Source organism: Poecilia reticulata, chromosome 3, assembly GCF_904066995.2.
Source record: "Poecilia reticulata chromosome 3, P_reticulata-male-v2, whole genome shotgun sequence".
In the NCBI taxonomy this organism is placed as follows: domain Eukaryota; kingdom Metazoa; phylum Chordata; class Actinopteri; order Cyprinodontiformes; family Poeciliidae; genus Poecilia; species Poecilia reticulata.
In genome coordinates, this window is record NC_088832.1 from 483,843 (window position 1) to 507,662 (window position 23,820).

Below are 23,820 nucleotides of genomic sequence, written 5' to 3' on the forward strand. Positions count from 1 at the left end.
ACTGTTTTTACTATGTGCTGCATGAACATGGCAGTTCACCTGTTGGCTTTGCCACTAATTGCAGATTTTTATGGATAAGAAATCCATTATTCTCTGTTTGGATCAGAAGACATCATTAGGTTTCCTTGTCATTTGAATTCTTATTTAATGAACTGAATTGCTCCTCTATCAGCATCCATTAATCACAATCAGAGAACAACTCATTTGCATGTGAATGTTTAATTTTTTTAATGTGGGTCTTCCCACTGAAGTTTCCTTGGAGCTGTAGAGAGCTGTTACCTCACAGCGTACAGCAGCAGCCGTTTGGTATTGAGACGTTGCTAGAACTCTAACCCTTTTTATTTTTCAGAAGGTTTACGTGTACAAAAACAGGTGCAAACCTGATCAATACGCATACAGAACTGCATCAACAAACTAAAGAGAAAGCAAAACGTTCAAAACACTGGGAGAGGGAGGTGCAAATATAATGATTTACCATCCACAATGTATTAAACCTAACCAGATTGCGTTGCTGTTTTGCATCTACATTGAGAATGTTTGAAAAACAGGTGCAAACTGGGACACAAACACATCAAAATGAAAGGCATAAATACAGTTATAAAAGGCAAATATTTCTAACATTTAGAGAATATAAAGTAAACATATTAAAATACAGATTAAAAATATCCTACAGCAGTGCACTTGAAATTCACTTAACACTACTTTAGATTATTAATTTCAGTATGTTTTAAATTACATCTCAGTGTAAATTTTAGGCTAATAAAGTATGCCTTGTTTTTTTAATTTTCTTTATTTAACCGGGTGAACCCCATTGAGATCCAGATCTCATTTTCAAGAAGGACCTGGGCAGAAATCTGCATCACGCAGCAACCTGGTTACAAAATAAAACTAATTAATACATATGCAGAAGTATGTCTTTTAGGCACCTTTAAAGTGAGTTTAATGTAATATGTAGGCATACTTTTTAAGTACCTAAAATGTATGAATTTTTAAGTGCCTTAATAATCTTTTACTATTTATTAAAATTGCATACAATAAAAAAAATGATAATCATGATGTAATTTTTAAGAAAGCACCCAATCCATTTTCAGATGTGTGATGTAAAACCTTATAATCAACGGTATTAGCTCCAGTTCATACTCCAGACCAGATGGTGGCGGTATTGCACACTTTCATTTATTTAAAAACCGCCACAAAGAAAAGAAAAAACTTGAACGCAGGGAAGACCTTCAAAGTAGAGAGGGCCTTGACAATAGTTACTAATTTTTGGTAAATTCAAGCTGGTGTCGTCCTAGTCCGAGTTAGACGACAACACAACGGGACAACAACCGATGGAAATGAAATGTGTGTCACAAAAGGAGCCCGGAGGGATGAAGGCTGCTAAGTGTTGCTAGCTGGTGGTAAGTTTGCTTATTAATTATCTTCATTTAATTATAAACAGTGCAGTAAAGTTATATAACTTACGTTGGTTTCATAAATAATTATTTTATCAATTTTATTGTGACTTGTATGATTATTACAATAGGAATCATTCAGCTTCATGTTATAACTGCATGGAGGTTGTTTGTTGCGACTTATACTTTTATTCATAAACTTAACTTGATTTTAATTAAGCTCCATAAGACAGAGAGACTTTGATATTCTGAGGTTGTTGTTCTAACTCGTTCATCAATGTTTTTATCTTCAACATATGTTTGCAGTCTAAGCAAATGAAGATGAAAGAGGAAGCCAGAGAAATCAGGTGTCAGGAAACTAAAGACTTTTTTGTCTCAGAAGAAGCTCTGACTCTGATCACCAACTCTGAAGATGAACCTTCACATTGTCTTCATGATGTAAGTTTGTGTTTGTTTTTTCAATGAGGAGCTAGCTATATTTTCAACCACAAAAACTGCTGTGTTACCAACACCAAGTCCTTAATAAACATGATTTATTAAGGACTGATTTAAAGATTTGATTTGATTTAAAGATAACTGGAAAGATTTTTTCTCCTTGTTAATCTAACATTTATCTTTCATACATTTTATTTATTGTTGGCTTTCAGGGCCCTGTGATGGACTTGTGACCTGTCCAGCGTGAACCCCGCCTCTCATCTGATGGCTGCTGGAGATGGGCACCACCAGCCCCCCTCGCTATCCTGCAAGGATCAGAGTGTTCAGATAATTGATGGAAAGATTTTAAGTTTGCAGGGCTTAAAGAGCTCTGGCCGGGGGCCGGATTTCCGGCTTTTGACCGTTTGGTCCGCATCAACCAAACTGTAGTCTCCTGGCTTTAAGAGCTCCATCTGGGGGCCAGACTTTCAAGCAAAGCGAGCATTGGACCAAACGGCCCCCCTCAGCTAAACTGTAGATAATAGACAAAGATGTCTGCCAATTAGAATTCTAGCTCCCGTGTTCTTGACCAATGACTGTAAAACGGTTTGTAGAAAAGAAGCGAATGCGTTCGGTTCAGCGATTAAATCAAATATGAAAGAAGATGGAGTTTGTCTCACCCGGTAAAGAAACACGTTTACTTGAGAAAGGAATTAAAAACAAGTGGCGCTGGGCATGGCTAGAGGAAAGGGGACAGGAAGTTGGCGGAAATTTTTACAAAAGGGGGGCGCTGGGATTCCTTTGGGGGGCGTTTGGTCGAAGGTAAACTTTACACCTTACAATCACAACAATACCAGTTTAGACTTTGAGCAACTTGCTAAAACTGTATTTCGTAACATTAAATCATGCCTGGCTGCAACTGTATGGATGGAAGCTCTACTTCTATTAAGTGTTTGTAGCTTTTGGCTCAGCTCCGCTCCTGCTAGTAGCTTCACCGCATCAGGTCAACGTTACACCAGCTGATGACGCTGCTGTGATTCACTTTGTCTGGTGTCTGATTTTCTAATATTTTATGTTTTATTGAGGATTTTTGTACATATGTTTTGGCAGTTCTCTGATCATTTCAAAGCAGTAACTTACATTAAAAAGTGTTTTATTTCCGTTTGAAGGCTGCACGCTTCCATGGAAGGACAACAGAAAATCGCTCTTATAAACATGTAATTGCTAAAATTACGATACCCTCACTTTGTATCCCTCTGAAAAACAAATCCCTCCATGGGTGATACCACAATAGAGAGTGTTCATTTTATAGCGTTAACACCGAAGCTGTAAGTGGTCCGGTATGAAACGGTGGTGATAGAACAACACAGCACTTTTAATTTTCAATTATCAGAATGCAGAAATTGTTTTCGTTGTTTTAAAAAGTTTATGTCAGTCTGCCTTTTCCCCATCGACGCGCTTCACGACCGCCCTGCACCTTAAGGGCTTAAAAAAAAAAGACGTTCACATTGCGCAAAACTCTGAAACAGGAGAAGCGGAACATAAAACGGAGCGACGAACTAGATGTGAATTATGGCATAAAAACAGAGAATCCGACGCTGAACAGTGGAAAAAATCAACACATGATATGAAACACATGACGATTAGGCGGCACAGCAGGTGATGAGATTACTGATGGTGAGCGTCAATAAACAATAAAATAAATCTAGCAACAGGAAAGAAACTAAAGTGGACATAGCAATAAACCAAGAGAGGATAAAACTAGTCAAATGAAACTAAATGGAAATGAATGAAGAACAAAATGCAAGAATAAACTAAGAAACCAAAGTAAATACAGAGGAATAAACTGGTATGGCAAGACCTTTAGAGCAATACTTAATCAGAGGACTGTATGGCAAGAATAAACACATTATTTCCAGATAAAAGGTAAAATAATATTGTTGAAGTGCCATGGGTTTAAGACCATATCTAGTACTGAGAATAAATATATCTTACAGACCATAACAGTAAAGAACTTCTCACTTATTTATGTTTTTAATTAGATTTGATATATTTATTTATTCAGTATTATTTTTCATCTCAGTGTTAATGTCATGAGGCTGATGACTCCATGACACTTGCAATTTGACTCATTAGGATTTGATTAAGAACCAGATTTGTTCTTTGTAATTTCTGTCCAGTAAAACTATTAATCTATAAATCAATAGAGAGGTCTATATAAAGTAGAGATGTGCCGATCAGGTTTTTTCTTGCCGATTCCGATCACCCATGAAGGCAGAACACCGATACCGATCACATAATTATTATTTTTTTTAATCATAAGCACTACCGGTTACATTATGTGGGAAAATGAACCATAAATTCACCTTAATTTAGACAAAAACTTTTTAATAACTTTTTCCAAGAAGAAAACTAAAGAAAACAGGCATTGTGCAAATTGTACTGCTATCTGTAATACTATCTTTAACAGACTGATAACATATGAAGGCTCTGAAGAGGCTAAATAATGCAAAAAGTCAAAATAAAACCTCTCAACATTGCCAAAGAAATTCAAGTATAAAACTTAACATTCAAAGGCAAATACAGGTTCCATTACAATAAACAATCCAGAGTTACTGAATGAAAACTTCCTGATAGCATGGCTGCTAGCTGATTACTGCTAGTTCTGAGTGGCTGTTTCTGACTGAGCGGAGTAATTATGCAGAGCAGGGAGGAGGCAGAGGAGATTGATTATTTTTTCAGGGATTATTTGTCTCATGTTAGGACAGCGAAAGTTTTAATATGTATGTAAAATGTATTTTTTTAGGTTAGATGCTGCAGCTTTAAACAGAGGTTCGGTGTGAGAGTCACTACCAGGTGGAGCAGAAGCGGCGCTCCGTCTGTGAAATATTACTACCTGTAGCGCGTAGCAGCGGTTCAACAGCGAGAGCAGAACCAGCGTCTTACATCGCAGCTCGAAGAGTTAAAACGCACAGAGCTGCACCACCAGAAACTGACAAAAACACTGAAGAGAAGAGCAGTTATGATTAATGTAAACTGAAAGAAAAAAGCTGTTCATTTTACTTAATTTTATTGTGTACATCCGTCCCACACAATGCAAATAAGTAGAACAGACATATTTTCCCTCTTTCCCTCAAATACTTAAAGCTTGTCAAATCAACATATTTTATTTACATGAGATTACTTGAAAATATTAAGTTGAAACTATAAACATTTTATCTCTTACCATAATGTAAATATATTATGTATTATCAATAAGTTTTTTATGTCTCAGCAACACTATTGTAATGAATAACACCAGCTTATTTTTCATTGCCTGTATTACTCAATGAAATTGTGTTGGGCGAACACAATTCTATCATGTTAATGGAACATGTTACAGCTTTAAATCCTACTTAATTTTTTCCAAGTTATCTATATGCTGTTCTACTGTAAAAAATTAAAGACTGATATTTGACAAGAAAGACAAAGAAAGCGAGTGCTACTGAACAAATTAGTTTTATTTAAAAGAAAATTTAAATCACATCATTTTGTACTTAACATATTTTAAACATATTTAGACATACATTTTTTAAAATTTTGTAAATACAATTTTTATGAACATGAAGGAAAACCTGGAACATATTTCTATAAAAGATGTACAAGATTATGAAAAGTATGTCAAATTTCTACAAACTGTTTTTGAACATGTATTCAAATGACATTAATTAATGCTGCAGTACATAACTTTACAGACTTTTTTAACATATTTGTTACAACTATCAGTATGTTATGTCAATATGAGACAAAGCTAAATTTTTTACACCAATTATCTGTCACATGTCTTACTGATTACTATGTAATACCATAGTGATAGTCTAAACAAATGTGTAAAAACAAGAAAAAAAATTTACAAGGGAAACAATACAGCTTAAAAGTTTATCTTTAAGATATTAATATGAAAGACAAAATGATTTAGAAAAGTATGTAAAATTTCTAAAACAATTTTGAACATGTATTTGCATGACAATAAATCAGTGTAATGTAACTTTTATAGCAAATTTCTTTAACATATTTGTAACACTAAGTAGCAGTAGTGTTATAAGTAGCACTACATACTGGAACATAAAAGCTGCTGAAGCCCAGTCTTTCAGGTGAACGTTCCTCATTAAAAAAATACATTTGTGTCCTCCAATAAAGAATACAAGAAATACAAAAACTGAACATTACTAAATTAAACATGAGAAAATCTCTATTCACTTATAGAGGTGGTTTTTAAGGGACAATGCCTTGTTTGACAGCTTACCTCCATCCAGTTCCATTACTATTTTCTGTAATACCTCAAAAGTGTACCGGAGGTCAGCAGGGTAGGCGAGGTTCATTGCATATATCAGTCCAAAAAGCATTACAACAGCTGTTGGCACACTATCCAAATTGGACACCACTCTGATGCCTTCAAGAACGACCTCGATGTCTTCATCTGCTGAAGAACAGTCTTTAAGATGAAAACACCGATGGTGGTGGCTCCAATACCCTCTTCAATAGTAGCTTCATCCACACCCCATGTGAAGAAATGACAAATTAATCTCTCTTTCTCTAGACCTAGCTGTATCTAGTTCTTGATATATATAGATATAGTTAACGTAACATAGAGAAAGAAAGAAATGTATAGATAGATTTATATAGATGGATAGTTTTAGATATAGATTTAGAGAGATTTAGATAGATAAAGAGAAATGACTTAGAGATCGACAGTTTTAGAGATAGATTTAGAGAAATAGATAGTTTTAGATAGAGATAGATATCGCTAAGTATACCTACATGTAGATATAGACAGATCTATGTGTCTATTCATGTAAAGATAGATCTATCTCTAGATATCTAGAGACATCTAAGTTTATATAGATACAACTATATGCAGATCTAAATCTATTTCTATATTTAGATTGATTTATCTATCACTAAGATACATACCACATATTCATGGATGAGCTTGGCTGGATCTTCTCCCATATATATCCAGACTCCCTTAATGACACACTCCTGTGCAACATCAACATCTTCACACTGAAGGAAATTCAGTATGAAAAAATTAGAATTTTTTTCAAGCCTTGTGCTTCACAATGAAGTTTAATAATGTACTTTACCCAAATGTTTTTTATAGTGAAGAGATAGAAACTAATAAAGTTAAAAGTAAAGTTTTAAATGAAAATAAGCAAGAGTAAAAGTCCAAGTTGACAACATTTAAAACAAGAAAAATGTAATTTTCTATATTATTAGTTGTGTTATGGCTACATCACTTACATCATCCATTTGTGCAACAATTTGTCTAAGCTTTTGTCCAAGCTGTCCTCCTCTTCTTTTGAAGAGCTTCCTCAGGTTGTCACAGTGGAGATCCAGTTGAGAGAAGAACTTTGAATCAAGCGGTATGGTCGTAATTCTCTTAAACTCAGCATTTATCTGAAAAAATGAGCACAAAGGAATGATTTTCAAATTATAAACATCTGGAAGAAGGCCACAATCACTCGTGTTGCCAAAGTGAACAGTGAAGTAAATGTGCCTAGACATCTTAGATTAACACAGTATCCAAAAAAACATGTATGAGACAGGTCATACCTCTCTAATGTCAAATAGACCAGGCCATCTTGACATGAAAGCCTCCACCATCGGTGCATCACGAACAACTTCATGTCTTTTGTATGCAAATGTTTTTTCCATCTGGCGTTTCACCAAGTCTCTGTTGTTCCTCTTCTTTGTCTCCAAGAGTAAAGCATTCCGCATCGCTTCTAAACTTTCCTGAGTTTCTTCTGTTGGGTATGGTGGACAAAAATTCACTTCTGCTCTCTTTGCCTTTTTGACACCAAAGGCTGAACTGCATCTTCCAGCAGGTTTGTTCTTTAAAGAGTTCACAGTCACTTCTGGGCATCCCAGTTTTCGTAGATGGGTTCGATAGTTGGAGAGCTTATATTTTAAGCTCATTTTCCATGCTCCATAACCAGTGCTGGAGCCTCTCTCAGTTAGACAGGGATGCTTCTTGATCAAACTCTGAGCACTTTATCACTGACATACACTTTGTACAGCAGAATTTCCTGAACCAAACCATCAAGAATGGCTGACTTCAACTTTGGATCTGGAATAAGTACAGTTCCATTCTGATTGTATAACATACTTGCCTGCTGAAGTTTTAATTCAGCATCATAGGGAAACTTGGGCACTTTAAAGACAGCGGGCCAAGCAGACCTCGAGCTTGTTGACTCGCTTGGCAACACATCTGTATCAATAGATCTGTCAGTCATGAAGGAAGAGTTGTAATCAAAAGAAGTACTGGGGTTCTCAGAGTCTTGGACACAATCAAGAACTATAGAATTACTCTGCTGAATAATAGTGGGCCTTGAAATATCAATGACTTTAATTGTCCCCTTGTCTTCTATTTCCGAAATTGAGGTGAGGTTTAGGAACTCGTTCCCAAATAAGGAGTCCATGAACTGAAGTCTGAAATTGCCCTCAAGACAACACTGTCTCTTTACTTCAACAATGAGGTCCTCAATTGATTCTGGCGGCCCACTGGACAGAGTGAGCCTTTGACTTGTTCCGTCAGTCAAGATGATCTTAAGGATCAGCGGAGACCCCATTTCGTGCAGTTATTCTGTGGACAGAAAATAAAAATCAGACATCTAGAAAGGATAGTTTTAAAAATAAGACATTAATATAGCAAATAAATTATATACATGTGATCAATTAATTGATTGAATTACAAGTCATAACATCACACTTTCTGCATACCTTTTATTTCTATATGCCTTTTCAAAGTCACCATGCGGACTCACCCAATCTTGTAGTCAACAAGTGGATAAGTGTCAAGGAGTTCACTAAGTGAACAGCTGTGTGAAGCTGACACCCCACCCACGTCAAAAAATCCAGCAAATAGTCTGAATGGTTAGTGCTCCGTTTGTGCAGGTTTGTGCCGTTAAAATTTTTCGTTTGTGCAGTTTTGGTTTCTGAGATATTAAACATTATTTTTTTAGGTCATCTAGAGTTCACCATCCCCCCATATCGCTCCAAAACAAACCAAAGTGGGCTAGTTCGTTAGTGCTCCGTTTGTGCCGTTAAAATTTTTGTTTGTGCAGCTTTCGTCTTTGAGATATTAAAAGTTATAATTTTGGCCGATGACGTCACCGTCACCCCATCATGTTCCAAATCAAACCTAAGTGTGGGCTACTTCTTTTAATTCTTCAGATTTTCAGCTGTTGTACAATGTGTACATTTTGTTTTGAACTTCAATAAAGACTTAGAACAAGAAAAAATGTGTCTCATTTCAAGAAATGTTTTAAGATAGCAATGTTTTTTCACGAACGTAGCGTTCTCTCCACAATAATTGAATCCTGCTAATAAAGGACATGCAGCCTGACCCTAATGTAATGTGTATAACCTGTTCAACTGTGCTTTGATTTCGGAGGTGGTCTGAAGAATTATATTCACATTGTTGATGTACTGTCTGCTGATTATGCAGCAAACATGTAAAAAAATTACATGAGCCTATAACGGCCAATTTGCTAGTTGCTTGAGCAAAGTTTTTGCATAGTAAAATGGAAATGTGTCATTATTTCAAAGTTCATCCAAGTAATGTACTTAATATTTAGTAAATATATTTTCAATGCAACAACTTTCATTTCATCCAATTTCTTACATTAAATGTGTATGGGCTTCAAGGATTTTGAAAAGCTCCACATGTTTTGCGAACTTTGACATAGTTCTCACACAACTGGGATTGGCTCCACCCACACTGTAGTGAGCCCCCTCCCCCACCACCCCCAATCTTGTTTTGGCGGCAGAGCAAGTGTAATTTCAACCTCTCGTTAATATTCTAGCGGTCTCAAATCGTTTTGAATAAGTCATTTTTGGAATTTTTATCAACCCCAATTTTGTTGAAAAAATCGGGGTTTCACATAAAATATTGACTCAATGCAATCCATCCCCATAAAAGCAGAGAGGATGTATGCAGAGCTAGCTTATATATGCATTTATTTAAATTCACAACTTGTATTAAGTGGATATTTCAAACCTTCTGAAACATAGCGAGGCATCATCTTGCAGCCTTTACATTTATATTGAATCATTAACACTTAAGCATATGCACAAAGGGCACATCTTCTGAATTCAATTAAAAAATGTATTCCAAAAAAAAATAAAAATTTAACAGGTACTTACATTTTCAAGTAACGATGCATTATTGAATTATATATATATTTTTTAAATTCAAGACTGTTTTAAGTGTGCAGAAACTGCTAGAATACAATTTGTGGCTTCTTTGAAATCATGTAGGCAATAATTATTTTAAGCAATGCTAATCAAAGCCTTTTTATTTTTTAACTAGATGCCTCGACAACCAGGAGTGGACAGAGAGTCTCTTTTCGCAGTTCTCTGCAACTCAAAAGAGGCCATTCTAGAAAACGGCCATATAGCCACTCCAGCTGCCGCTGTCTGGACAGAGATAAGTCAGCAGTTGGGAAATAAAATGTCTGCAAAAAGTCTGTACACATTTGTAAAGCTGAACAGACACAACATCTGGTCATGCTTGGAAGTTAATCAAGGAAGTGATCCTGAAAGCCCTGTGGACACAGAGTTTGACTCAGACACTGCTTCTCCTGGTCAATGTTCAGATTTTCAGCTCAAAATTATAACTTTTAATATCTCAAAGACGAAAGCTGCACAAACGAAAATTTTAACGGCACAAACCTGCACAAACGGAGCACTAACCATTCAGACTATTTGCTGGATTTTTTGACGTGGGTGGGGTGTCAGCTTCACACAGCTTAAGTGAACTCCTTGACACAAGAGTATTCACAAGAGTGAATACTCTTGTGAATACTGACTTGAGCTCAAAAGCTCTGAAATGTTCTCTGTACCAGCCACCCAGCTGGTACAGAGAACCATGTAGAATATGCTGTGGTTTACAATACAGATGTGTTTTATTTCACAGAATTCTGGCAATCCTCCTGTTGCCCTGTAGGAAAGTACCATTCCATTTCTGTAAGTTATGCCCTTTATTGTCACACACTGTGCAAGGTTGACCTCTAGTATGTCTGGGAATCTATGCCTAATGATGTTTGCCATCTCTTCTTTAAGCAAATCCACTGGAAATGTTGTTATAGCTGAGACCTCGAGTTTAGACTTACCAAGAGATGGGGAGCTTAGATGGTATGCTATCATCATCTGATGCTTTGAGGCCAATGAGAGAGGTACATTTTTGAAGCAGCTTGTGTGTCTGATGACCTGCTTGAAAAAGCTATGCTTAGCTTCAAAACGCATTGTCCACTGCCCAACTACTGGACCGAAAAGCCTGATCATCTGTGGATAATGCTCCAAATAATGGTGTTTGGGTAGTAGCTTGATATCAGGGAACAGTGCCTGATATCTCTGTCTGTGCTCTATGATTTTGCTTTCCAAAAAGGCCAGTGAGTCATCACTATGAGCAGGAGAAACAACAAGTTTGGTTATATCCTTCAGATCCATGAGAACAAGCCACGCAGTCTCATCCTCAGGCACAAGTGATCCAACTAAAAAAGGCAAGAACCTAAGCAAACTCCAATTTTTGTGTGCATTTCCTCCAACAGTTTTTGTGCTACAGAAGGTTTGTGACACTACATGAGGTCTGTTTGTCTTATCTGCCCATTTGTAGGGGAACTTCAGAATCGCATTGTTCAAGTCAGCTAATGTGAAAAACTTCTTTGATATGAGGACTGTCAAGCAATGAGCCAACTCTACTGGGATTATACCCTCAAAAACATCATGGGCAAGATCTGGTGGATAACCAAAAATTACATGAAAGTGCAACAGATTTTTTGAGAAGACACATTCTCTTTTAACGCCATAACAGCTTGTACCTGTCTCTTGAGCTTCTTTTACATGGACCTGCTGAAGCTCTTTGTTTCTTAGCTGGAAAACACCATATGCTACAGAATGTAGCTGAATGTCACTGCTTCTACCTGTGCAAAATCTGCAATAATATTCCACAGAAAAACTTTGCATAAATCCTGCAACACTGTGTGCACCAAGGTTATCTGGAACTACACTTATGACTGTACTTTTAACCAACTCTCCTAAAAGTGGAACATAAATGCCATGTTCTTCAAGATTTTTCAGATCATGTAGAAGAGGTTCCAATATTTTGTCATAACCGTAGGTTTTAACATCTGTGGTTTTGCATAACACTGCTAAGTAGATGGAGGATAAGGAAGAATGAGATTCAGGAGGCAAGTTAGCTAAAACCCAATAAATGGCACAAAGCTTGTGTTTCTTCCGTGAGGTACCAAGTGGGTTACACACTTCAAAGTCATCCACATAAAAACGTAAAGAAAGCCTTAGCTTCTCTCCAGTAAGGAAAGTATTTTCCTTAAATAAGGAACCATCACTTGATTTCCGATAACAATATGAACCAGTAGTATTTGTTTCCTTCTGTTTTTTGTGGCATTCAACTACTTCATCAACAATATCACTTCTATTCAAAAGCTGCTGTAACAACTTCAGTAATGGTACATATTGGAAGCTTTGTTTATTTTTAACATCAAGGATATATTCAACTGGTTCTACAACACAGAAATTATTCTTGTAATACTTCTTACGCAGATACTCTGTGCTTAGAAGACCACCCTTTTGTATGCATTGTGGCACAGGATTGCCTGAACAAACTGCACTAACAGTCTCTGTGACAACCACATTATCTACATGTAGGTTTCTTTGATTCAATATGTTTGTTACAATGTCACAGGACAATGGTATGGGTGCAGTACAAATCAAATGATACAGCTCCTCTAGAAATGCATCAGTAGCTGTGCTTGGAACATGGACCAAATGCTCGAGTTTTAGCAAAGCAGCTGCAAATCTTTGCTCTATGAGTTTTTCCAAGTCCTCAGTATGACACGGGCTGTGTGAAGGAACAATGGCATCCAACTGCTCTACAAACTGACTATTTCCCTCAAATTCATTTGCAGAAGGGGTCTCTTTTTTAACTATGCCTTGTTTAAAATCAAACACAGTGTAGTGACTGTACGGTTTTTGTGTGACGTAAATGTAGAGTAAACGTTTGTTTTAAAGTTACAACCTAGGAACATACAAGTAAGTGTCTCATTTCTTTTTAGATGTGAATATATGTGAGCAAAATAGTCCCGCACTGATGCCAAATCATTGCATTCACAAAGGTGACAACAGAAAATAGCTTTTGTTGTAGTGGTCAACACTGTTTTGTGGCATTTATTTTGATGGACAATAAGTGCATTCCATGTTTTAAAGGTGCATGGACAATGCAGGTATGTACATGGAAAGTGGCAATGACGTCCAAAATGTGGATGTTTTAATTTGTAGTGATGCAAAAGCTTGGACCTACTTGACACTTTTTCTGAGCACCCCTTACAACTCCACATTACCAGCACCACCTAAACCTGTAGCACACAAAGATAACCTTGAGTGAGATAACTGAAAATCCAGCAGGTAACTTTACATAAAAAAGATCTAAGCTCTTCACCAGATTACCAAAACTCAATGTCCTGACAAATATCTGCCATCAGCATAAAATTCATGGGTGCTAAAGTTTGGAAGGCACATTTGAAACTTAAATTTGTTTTTTTATACTAAATCATCTTGGCTTACAAAAATGAATTAAAAAAGCAATTCCTATCTAGGAGCCATAATTACTTTACATCTGTTCTACAACCCAAATTTGTAAACACTTTACATTGAGTCTTCCCTTAAGCTTTTGAAAAAAGGGTGTATTTTTAAGAGTTAACATCTACATGACAAACATTCTACCTGTCATTAATAAGCATGTCACATTCACAAAACAGTACTGTTCCGATGCAGGTGGTTCATAAATCTGTCAAAAATGTTCCTAGCACACTATTTTTCTAATATTTCTATAAAATTTTTTTAAAGAAAAAAATGTGTTACCATATATTGCAGTTATCAGTAGATATTTACAAAGGACACTTTGCATAAGTCTTGAGAATTTGGAAAACATTCGGATTTTTACTCATACCGAATACTGTGCTCCAGCACTGCGCTGGACCATTGCACCCCCAGCGAACTGTGCTGGATGGCCTTTGCATCCATACAGCGGCGCTGCTGCAGTCGAACCATTACGTTAGCAAATTGAAATATGAAGATGGAGGGGATCATTAATGTTGTGCAGTGCACCACAGATAAGGGAAAATAACCCAGAAACCCGTCAAAGTACTCAAAATCCCTCATATTCTTTTGTCGTTCTGTCAGCGATGCTACATGCAGACTCGTTACCATAATAACGAATATCGGTTCTGTTAGTGTATCATGTTTCCACAAGGGTATAATCCCAGAAGAGGTGGGTCATTAGCTTGACAGTGCTAATATGAAAGAACAAAAAAAGCCAGTCGGTTCTAAATCGCCACAGTAGCCATAAGGGAAATAAAGTAACGGACACTTCTCCTGGTGGCATTTCACTGCTTGGAAACTATCGAAACCACCTCGTTGATCTATCCCAAGCACACAAATTACAAATATCGGTAACAACCGTCTTCTGTGGACAACTTTGATGGACTATAGCATACTGTTCTGTACTACTGTATTTAGCTACAGCTATTAGCTATACTAATAAGAATAGCTAGCAAAATGAAAACCAAAGAACATGCAGATAGTTTAACAATGAGCTATTATACAAGACAATAATCATGTGGAAACATTCTGAACTACAAAAAAATATATATTTAGATCACTTACCTAATCGATATTCCTCTAAAGATTTGTCTTAAACGTTCTTGTCGCTGAGTAGTCGGAAGAAACTGGGTGGCAATCGCGATATCTTTACAAATATCTTGTTTGGCTTCTGATTGGTTAAGATTCAAAAGACCGCTCTTATTATTGTCCAATCATATTTGATAGTGTCTTTTGATATATTGCATCATTTCCGGTGATGATAAAACATGATTACAATGGTTTTAGTAATGTAATATAATTACGTTAAACCAACATAAGGAAAATGTGTAGTTTCATTATTGTTGATAATTAAGTAAATGGTTCTTTATTCAATCGTGTAAATACAAGAGACATGATTGTCTTGTGTAGTATTAACTTATTTTGTTTGTGCAAAATGAAAGAACCCTAAATTCTCATTTTTTCAGTGTTACAGTTCTATCCATGTTTTAATGTTGCGGAGCTCAGTTGTTTTGCAAATAGTTAAAAGTTTAAACTGCTATTGTTGTACATCTTTTATCTGGTCATTTTGTGGAATATTTAACAACCAGAAAATGGCAAAGAACAAGAATATTTTTTCCACTCTGATTGGCTGCTGCTAGGCCTACTAATTTTAAGTTGAATGTTCATTGCATTTTTCGTAGACGCCTGTGAAAATAATTTCTATCCCCATGGCTTTTTTGTTCCCTGGTAAATTATCTTGATGATAAATACAGAAACAAGCATAAAAATCAAAACATCTACAATAGTGATAGTAATATTAATAATAATATAATAGTCAGTGCAAAGTAGCCTACAAATTCTTTGTTGGGGGGCAGTGAGGGACCTGGATAAAGGCTAGGGGGGGCGCTGGCCCAAAAATGGTTGAGAAACTGATTTAGTTGGTAATGTTGCATGTTCTAAATTACTTGTAAAAACATTGACTGAAAGGATTCTTATTTAATGTTGAGGGATTTTTGCCTGTAAGGTAAACCTTTTGGGGACAGACATTTTACATTTTGTTTTGAGTTGAAATGTACTGAAGTCCTATTTGAGTGTTTACCTTGTATTGTTAGAAGCAATTGTTTGCACTATTCAAATACACTTTTTATTAAACTGTGGCAATAGCAACGGTATAGTTAATTTATATCATAACTATAAGTTTCAGGCTCAGGATTTTTTTTTACTTTAAGCCCTGAGTTTGTCGTCTTAAGTCCACACTTAAAACAGCTTCATAGTTAATGCCAACATCAACTGATTGATGTTGATGTTGGCATTAACTGATTCTATGACATTACTGACTTTTTTTTCTACTTCTAACATAAACAGGGAAAGAAGACACCCAGAAATGTTTTTCCACCCCAGGCATCTGGTCCCAATCCTCATAAGTTCTGATGATGTCACATACATGGCGAGTCCACAACGTCTTAAAATTGTAAGTTTTATTTTTTTATTTGCCATTTTTCTATCTTCTTTAAAATACAAATGCTTTCTCTGTTTAATTGCTCTATTGTTCTTTTTTGTAGGTTTCTGTAAGGTGCAGTGAACGGGAATGTTCTGTCGTTGATCCTCACTTTATGTTTTATTGTCACACTTAAATGTTCATGTTGTGTTCACTTTTGATGTGTAAACTGATAATTTATGTAAAGTTCATAAAGTTGTGAGTAAAATTGGACAATTTTAAAATGTCGGTAATAAAACTAAATATTTGAATTACCTTGGGCATCTTGTGTAATTAATCTTTCCATGTAATTGTAGCCTAAAACAATGTAAGTATTATAGTGTAGTAATGCATGTCATGTACAAAGTATGAATAAAGACTTATGAGTAATTAAAATTGTACTTTATTAGCAATAGCAGTAAATCAAAAATAAAAATTAAGTGTAATTTAAATACATTACTAATATATTAGTAGTATATTAAAAATATATTAAGTATATTTTTAATATAATTCTATGACAGAATTAGTACACTCAATATGGAGTATTTTTGGAATATTCCTTGTGAATACTACATAAAAACGTATACTTAAAGTATACTAAGTACAACTTTAAGTTGTTCCAAAAATGTACGTTGAGTATACTAAAGTATACTAGAAGTTGTAATTTAATACTATTTAAATACTACTAAAGTATACTAAGCACAAAAAAAGTTTTCCAAAATAGTACAGTTTAAGTACATCAATCCAAGTATGCTAAAGTATTTTAAAATTTAGTATACTAAAGCATACTTTTTTTTTACTTGGGCGTCCTGTGAGGAAGAGTTCCCCACGGACTCGACGTCCCTTTTAGAAGGGCGCATTAACATTGTAATAAATGATAATGGACGTACCCTAGTGTACAATGTTTGGTCAGGACAGTAATGTCACTTATTTCCAAAATGTCATGCAAGATTGGAGTTAAGATGGAAAGCATGTGGAGGGATGAGAGTTAAATACAGCTGTTTAGAGAGTTATCTGAGTGATATTTAAATGTTTATTGTTGAGTTGTTCCACATTGAAATGTACTCATTACTTTTATGCCTCCAGCATAGTGATTTTAAGCTTCATCTTTTTGTTATTACCACCGCTCTTCGACACACTTCATGAGGACAGCCAGTAGCACAACCTGAATGAAAAACAGGTAAACTTCCTCTGTGACTGTTTTGATTGGTCAGGAGAAGTGTCTTCAGTTTTTCCTCTGAATGGTGATTTGGAAGCATTTATCATCAGATCACCTGACAAAACTGAAGGGTTATTTCAGCTCGCAGGTCCCCGGAAAATAACCTCTGACACAGTGAGCAATCATGGAAGGTTCTGCTCAAAAAATACAGGAACTGTTACTTTTCTGCAATGTCATCTGCTTGTCACAAAAGTGCTGGGTGGATACAGTGTAGGAGAGATACGCTGCTGTGTGCTTCAAAGTACCTGTCACATTTTTATCTCTCCGCTGCCAAACATCTGGAGAGCAAGTTGTCTGTCTCCATGAAGATCCACGTCAGTCAGGGCAACATGGTGAATCATTTATCTCTGTAAAATTAATAGCTTCACCTAAGTTGTCAACTAGTCCTGGTATTTTAAGAACACAAAGCACTCAAGTGAATTTAGAAACAACTGCTGACTGACTACAATGCTAAGGCAGAATAAAAAACACTGAGTGGACTTGCAGGCTCAAATGACACATTCTCCACAAGACTAGAGCACATTTTATGCTAACATTAGCATTAGCTTCACAGAGAGAGTCCCAGAGGTCCTGATTCAGAGTTTTTAGTTGACAGATTAACAAAATGATCTGGTGGAAACATATAGGACAGTCTGCTCACTGATCAAGCTGAACTCAACATATTCTCAGTTTCAGCATGCTGATGTTAGCCCAATAGTCTTTGCCATCTATCATCCCCATTTCACTGTACTTTAAGTGGCAATAGTTGTACAGATGAATGCCATTACATTTGAGTGTTTGTTCCTGACAGCTGACCTGCTTCTGAGGTAAAATACCAGCCTTCTTTGGACTGCTATTTTTATCGGTTACTTTTAATTTCTTCATTCTTAATGTCAACTTTCATGATTAAGTAACTATTGTTATGTAAAGTTAACTATGACATTCAATCCTGACGTGGTGTTGTGGATGTACATATCTAGTCATTAGAATCATGCTTCATTTATTAGCTGAAATAAATATTTTCTAATTTAATGAACAGGACAATTTTCTGCTCCAACAGAAAAGTTTGTTCTTTTACCCAGGCGGCAAAAAGAAAGTTTGTTCTGTCCATGATGTTTCATGCTTCAGAAGAACTCAAATGTAGAACTCAACACATTCTCATAGAGCCATCCAACTGCAGTATTTATATATTAAAGTTGTCGGAAGGCACTCAAGAAAAAAAGGTTTGGGCTTAGATGTTGTGTCAGTAAATAGCTTCAACAACTCCCAATCAGGATGCAAAAACAGAAAGAGATTTACATTCCTGGAGGAGAGAACACATTTCAGTGTTCTTACACACTTTATATTGGCTGTAAAAGTCAAGATGTAGAAAGGGTAGGTTTTTTTTTGTTTTTTTTCCCCCCGAAAAACCAGACATGCTGGAAAACTGATAATAAATATATTAAGATTCAACTATTTGGACAAATAAGATAAATGACAAAACCAGACTGTGCGCAAACACAACTAATTACTATTTCAGGAACATTTACCTGTATTGATTCTAATCAGTTGCTTAAGAAACCCATCAAACCTCATTGAACGTTCCTTTCAGTTGAATTGCTCAATAGGAAATTAAGTATTTGGAAATTTATATAGGAATAGCTCCAAATATCATTTTCCCTAACAGTGTTCCTGTAGGTAACACACCTGAAGGCATGACTAATGATTCATCCCTAACTTTGACCTTAGTTTAGTTCTCACCTTAACAGCAGAAAAACATGTAACAATGTCTGCCTCACTGTAGGCTTTTGATTTGATCAACTCAATGTTTTCTGCTCAGGGAAGTTTGAATGTGTAAAAAAATAACTTAATGCATCTTAGGACCAATAATATTCAAATCTGATCAAATTGTCAAACGTGAATAAGAAAAGCCGAAGTGTTCATTTAGATATTTCATTAAAATTCAAATGTTGTTATTTTGTGCCTGGAACCAGAGACTGAACATGACCATAAAGAAAAACCACAGTCCCATTATTAAAGGTGTAAGTTTTTCTGAAGCAAAAAGAAAAAAATATTTTTTTATTAAGCTGGAGAAAAAGTATGCCATTCAGCTTTTTACACAGTCTAAGCACATGCAGCCCCACAGTTTCAATACTTCATGAGGCTTAAAAGAAATGCATAAATGAATATCATCTGCATAGTGAGGAGCATATTTAAATGTGCTCAGAACAGGGAGCATGTAAACCATAATAAGGGCCCCAAAATAGATCCCTGAGGAACACCAAAATGTAGATTACTTCAGAAATACATATATTTCTGAAGTAATGTAGATATTTATAACTGCAACACAAAATGAATGATCAGAGACATAAAAAAAAGCTGATTTTAATACATCAGCTTAATAACTCAACCTGTTAAGCATTATTTAATTAACAGAAAGTCACATTGCAATGTTCAAGAATTGTGCATTTGCTACTTTCAATTTGAACAAAATCAGAACGACCAAATATGTACTTTGGAGAATAATTTTGTTTAAAACCAATCAAGTAACAGGGTATTTTCCTTTTTTTTTTTTTTCAAGAAATCCTTCCTTTTTAATTTTAACACAACCAAAATTAAAACTTTAATATCAAAGACAAAGTTAGCATTTAAATTCATTGTGGTTAAAAGAGCTTGATGAGTGTTTTTATAGCATTATTATAGTTAGACACTAGATCTATGAATATCATTTAAAAAAAACTTTTACCATAATGCATTAGTGAAGATTTTATATTCTTGGAAGGGGACAAATGTTGCACAGAGAGACACAATCAGACTGACAGCAGTCACGCTGTGTTTAGTTGCTGTGTTGAATCTCACTTGGCAGCTGCTTCAGTCCTCTGTCTGTGCGTGTGTTTGTGCGTCTATGGATGAGGGAGAAACATTTACCTTAACTGTCTGTCTGAAATTATAAGGCAATGCTTTGATGTGCTCTCTGGGACACTTCATCTGAAACATAAGAGGAATTATGATCAAGCCATGTGTTTTATATATTACATGGATGAGTCAGGGAGTGTCTGGATGACATTCCTGCTACTGACACATCCACTTCTTAGTTGAGCACATAGGTTTATTAAGCTCCCACTCATTACAAAATCTTACTTTTCAACGTACGGATTTGTTGTATCAAATTTTTCTAGTAATATTTTAGGAGTGTGAAATCTTGAAATAATTTCCCCTCATTTCATACCAGCCAACATCTATTCTGTCGTGTGTAGTAGTACCTGAATATCTGCTGGACTTTGTCAGCCAAAGTTCAAACTATGCCAATTCTCTTTCCAAAACACAGCTTTTCCTTTGCTAAACTTAGACAAGAATGAAAAATTCCTCTGATAATGCAGATATTTGACCAGTTGCCTGGTAACAAGAAGATCCCAACCAGGGCCTGTCTCTGCATGCATGTGTGATTTCTGCCAGGGACTCTAGTTTCCCTGTCATTCAGGACTCTGCATTTTAGTTCAAGTAGCCAGTCTAATTTGCTACTAGGTGTGGCTATGTGCCTGCAGGTTTGTTGTACTGCGTTTTTAAGTTGCCCTGTGATGAACCCAGACTACCCAAATAGAGTGCTGATTGTGAACCGTGCTGTTAATAATCAATGTTCCTCATGAATTGAGAATTTACTCATTCCAGAAAGATACTCTATTCTAATTTTTTTTCTTCATTTTCCTAGTTTATAAAGAATTAATAATTTCCTAATTAATAATTAAGTAATAATTAATAAATTGTCAATTATTAATTGTAGCAGACAAGTTGAAATCTGTCTGCTACTTTAATCAGGAGGCTTGTCATTATTTAATAGAAACTAGCAGATCACGCTTCACTGAAAAACCAAGTGATGGAGAGTTTGCTCTTTTTCCTGACACCATCCCGGCCCAAAGTCTATGGAGAGCCATTTCAGCCAAAATTAAATAAATAAATAAATAAAAGGGTGAAATAAATAAAAAATGAGTAAAATAAATCAATAAATGAAGAAAATGAGTGAAACAAATACAAAATTAGTTAAATAAATAATTTAGCTTTTTCATTAACCCAATTTTTCATTAATTTATTTTTTTATATTACCAATTTCTCAATTTCCCTTTTTTCATTTTATCTATTTTTCATTAATTTTTTCATTTATTTATTTTTCAGATTATAAATTTCTTTTTCATTCATCTCTTTTTCATTTGTCCATTTTTCATTTAGCCCTTTATCTATTTGCCCATTTTTCCATAATCTATCTTTTAATTTAACCATTTTTCAATTTCCTTTTTCCATTAAGCCGATTTTCTATTTCCCAGTTTCATTAATCAATTTCTCATATATGCCTTTTTTATTTACCCATTTTTCTTTAATATATTTTTCATTTAACATTTGTTTGAAATTTTTTTTATTTTCCCATTGATTGAGTGTTCAGTTGTCTTGATTTGCTATTTGAACCAGACCGTGAAAATTTTATATAATTGGGGTTAAGATGATGCCACACGTCAACTAGATTTTGTTCGTTAAAAAAAATTGTTAAATGTTTTGTTTGGGTAACTTGAGTTATGTTTAGAAGGCCACTTATCATAAAATTCATCTGGAACAAGGTTGAGATCTCCACCAATTATAACACTGTTTGTTGAGCAAAATGATTTTAGCTGGTCTAGATGTAAGGTTATTTCTTCTAGCAATAATTTGTTTTGGTTTAGATTATTGTAACCACATATGTTTAATAAAATAAGCATTAAGTTATCTAAACAGACAGTGAGAGATAACCAGTGGCCATTTTCATCCATTTTATTTGAGAAAATTTGACCCTGGAAGTTTTTTAACAGAATAGCGACCCTTGCTGATCTTGACGTGCCTTTTTATTTCTATTTTTACAGTCTTGGATTTCAGCCCTATTGAACTCCACCGCTATAGCAATGTTTGCAATAGAGAGCGTGTTTTGTTTCAGTTCTCCTCCAAAGTTCAGCATAATTTTCTGTAGATTTTCAACTGCTTCTTGGCATTTGATGCATTGGAACTAACCTCCTCGTCTCCCTTTGTTTTCTTATGTGGTACTGGGGTCTTACACGGTGAAGTTAGGGCATTTTTAGTCCCTTTGGCATCTGCGTCCAAGCAGTAATCGTGAGTTAGCAGAGCTTTGCTGTTAGCTTTGTAGTTAACCATTATCGTTATTGTTTAACTCTTGCTTGTAATTAATTTTCCGGTTATCACTGGATGTTTTAAGTTATTAGTTCACGATGATACTCCTTGGTGTCAAATCCGGACTTCATAAATGTTCAATTATTTATTTAGGAGCTTGCTAACCGGAGCTCATTACTATGCATCCGCTCTCTCCGCCATCTTGCTGCCCTCAAGTACTCGAAGAGGTGTATCTTTACTTCCAGTGTCATTTTCCCTCGGAAACCTGACTGAAAAATTCACGGATACTCATTATCTTAAGGATATAATAAAAGGTAAGGTTAATAACAACTATGTGTTAGATAGCTGTTATTACTCATTGTAAATCCACCATTCTCTGAAGGCGCTTTCGCACTGCACGGAACGGAACCGTTCAGAGCGTGTTCGCATTACAACTTGCGACCGGTTCCACCCGGCCCCATGGCACCACAAAAGCTGTGGTTCCGATCGTGCCGGCCAAGCGATTCTGCTTAGAACCAGCAGCTGATTGGCCGCTGGTTGTTATAGAGTCAGACATTGATTTTCCGTTGACAGCTGGCTCTCACTAAACTGTATTTTATTTTGTAAAGAGTGCTCTTTTCAATATGTGTATTATTAGTTTTAATTAGCAATGGATTCGTCTCAATATAGTGCAATCACCTGGTCTAATGACGAGGGTTTTTTTTCCCTCCGCTTACTTGCTGATGAACGAGTACAACCGGCCGCTACATCGAAACCATTGTTTAGTTACAAAAAATAACGTCCGGTACCGCTTCAATGGCGCCCTCAGTGTAATGCGAACACAACAGGGCTGGAACCGTTCCGTTCCGTTCTGTGCAGTGCGAACGCGGCTTAACTGTGTATAAAATAAACAGCTTCCGATCGGAGAGTAAACCAACTAGCAGCAGCTTTAGCCAGTTAGGAAACATACACATACACCGCTGCCTGTCAGTTCTGTGTTGTTAAAAGTTTAACTAAAATTACTTACATCTTCCAACACTGTTGTTTAGAGAAGCATTTTAAATACTGATTTAAGCGCCATATGTAGGCCAGTCGCGATAAACGAAGAAGAATCCGCGCTTTCTGATTGGCTATCTGTCACATTTAGCGTTAAGCTCCCAGTCGGGGAAAAACCCTGATTTAGATCAGAGAGGCCACGACGATCTACCGTAACCCACCACACACTGCAGGATGATCGGTTACGAAATCACCAGCGACAATCTTAGATCGGCCAATGTTCTAAGATTTTCGTAAAGGAAAAATGGGGGCAAAGAATTGTGTAGTATGAACTACTGCATTAGGTAGTCGGATGTGCCCATCTTCTCTATTTAAATCTAGTGATTACTGAAGGGCAATATAGTATACAGACTTCATAATCTGCACTCTTTTGGTTGAGTGCAGTATTTATTTCCACTTTGGTTTTATGTTGTTTAGTTTTTATTCAAGTACGTTTTTTGTTAATGGAGACTGAGAATACATTTTATTTTTGTTTCTGGTTGTTTTGTTTGTTTAGTTTATCAGTTCCAGTGTTATGTGTTCTTTTGAAAATA

The 23,820-nt window shown here is 35.8% G+C and overlaps 1 protein-coding gene and 3 long non-coding RNA genes across 11 annotated transcripts in view; 2 read left to right on the forward strand and 2 right to left on the reverse strand.

The window, feature by feature from the left end:
* The window catches only part of vstm2b (V-set and transmembrane domain containing 2B), a 50,212-nt gene that overhangs the window by 9,287 nt on the left and 17,105 nt on the right, over positions 1 to 23,820 (forward strand). The window contains exons 5-7 of one of the 6 annotated variants that reach the window (XR_014086778.1): positions 10,768 to 10,817; positions 10,914 to 11,353; positions 15,816 to 15,902. The exons of 2 other annotated variants lie outside the window; for them this stretch is intronic. Coding sequence is in view for 2 of the 4 variants with exons in the window: in XM_008404970.3 (XP_008403192.1) it covers positions 10,768 to 10,865 (98 nt within the window). In the remaining 2 variants the exon portion in view is untranslated. Of the gene's footprint in view, positions 1 to 10,767; positions 11,361 to 15,815; positions 15,922 to 16,012; positions 16,204 to 23,820 lie in introns of those variants that run through there. 3 more of the 6 variants (XR_014086777.1, XM_081604891.1, XM_008404970.3) reach the window with 3 other exon arrangements.
* On the forward strand, positions 930 to 5,187 carry LOC145551027 (uncharacterized). The gene is made up of 3 exons (XR_014086782.1): positions 930 to 1,400; positions 1,701 to 1,832; positions 2,042 to 5,187. It is a non-coding gene; the product is annotated as an uncharacterized LOC145551027 (long non-coding RNA).
* LOC145551026 (uncharacterized) lies at positions 5,291 to 15,807 on the reverse strand. 2 transcript variants are annotated; one of them, XR_014086780.1, is made up of 6 exons: positions 14,535 to 15,807; positions 13,171 to 13,225; positions 7,404 to 8,433; positions 7,092 to 7,247; positions 6,762 to 6,854; positions 5,291 to 6,335 (listed from the first exon to the last, which is right to left on the reverse strand). It is a non-coding gene; the product is annotated as an uncharacterized LOC145551026 (long non-coding RNA). The 2 variants fall into 2 exon arrangements; XR_014086779.1 differs by lacking the exon at positions 13,171 to 13,225.
* LOC103462286 (uncharacterized) lies at positions 16,534 to 23,488 on the reverse strand. 2 transcript variants are annotated; one of them, XR_014086781.1, is made up of 4 exons: positions 23,259 to 23,488; positions 19,851 to 20,092; positions 17,392 to 17,493; positions 16,534 to 17,280 (listed from the first exon to the last, which is right to left on the reverse strand). It is a non-coding gene; the product is annotated as an uncharacterized LOC103462286 (long non-coding RNA). The 2 variants fall into 2 exon arrangements; XR_533318.3 differs by having other exon boundaries at positions 16,541 to 17,280; positions 20,033 to 20,092; positions 23,259 to 23,483.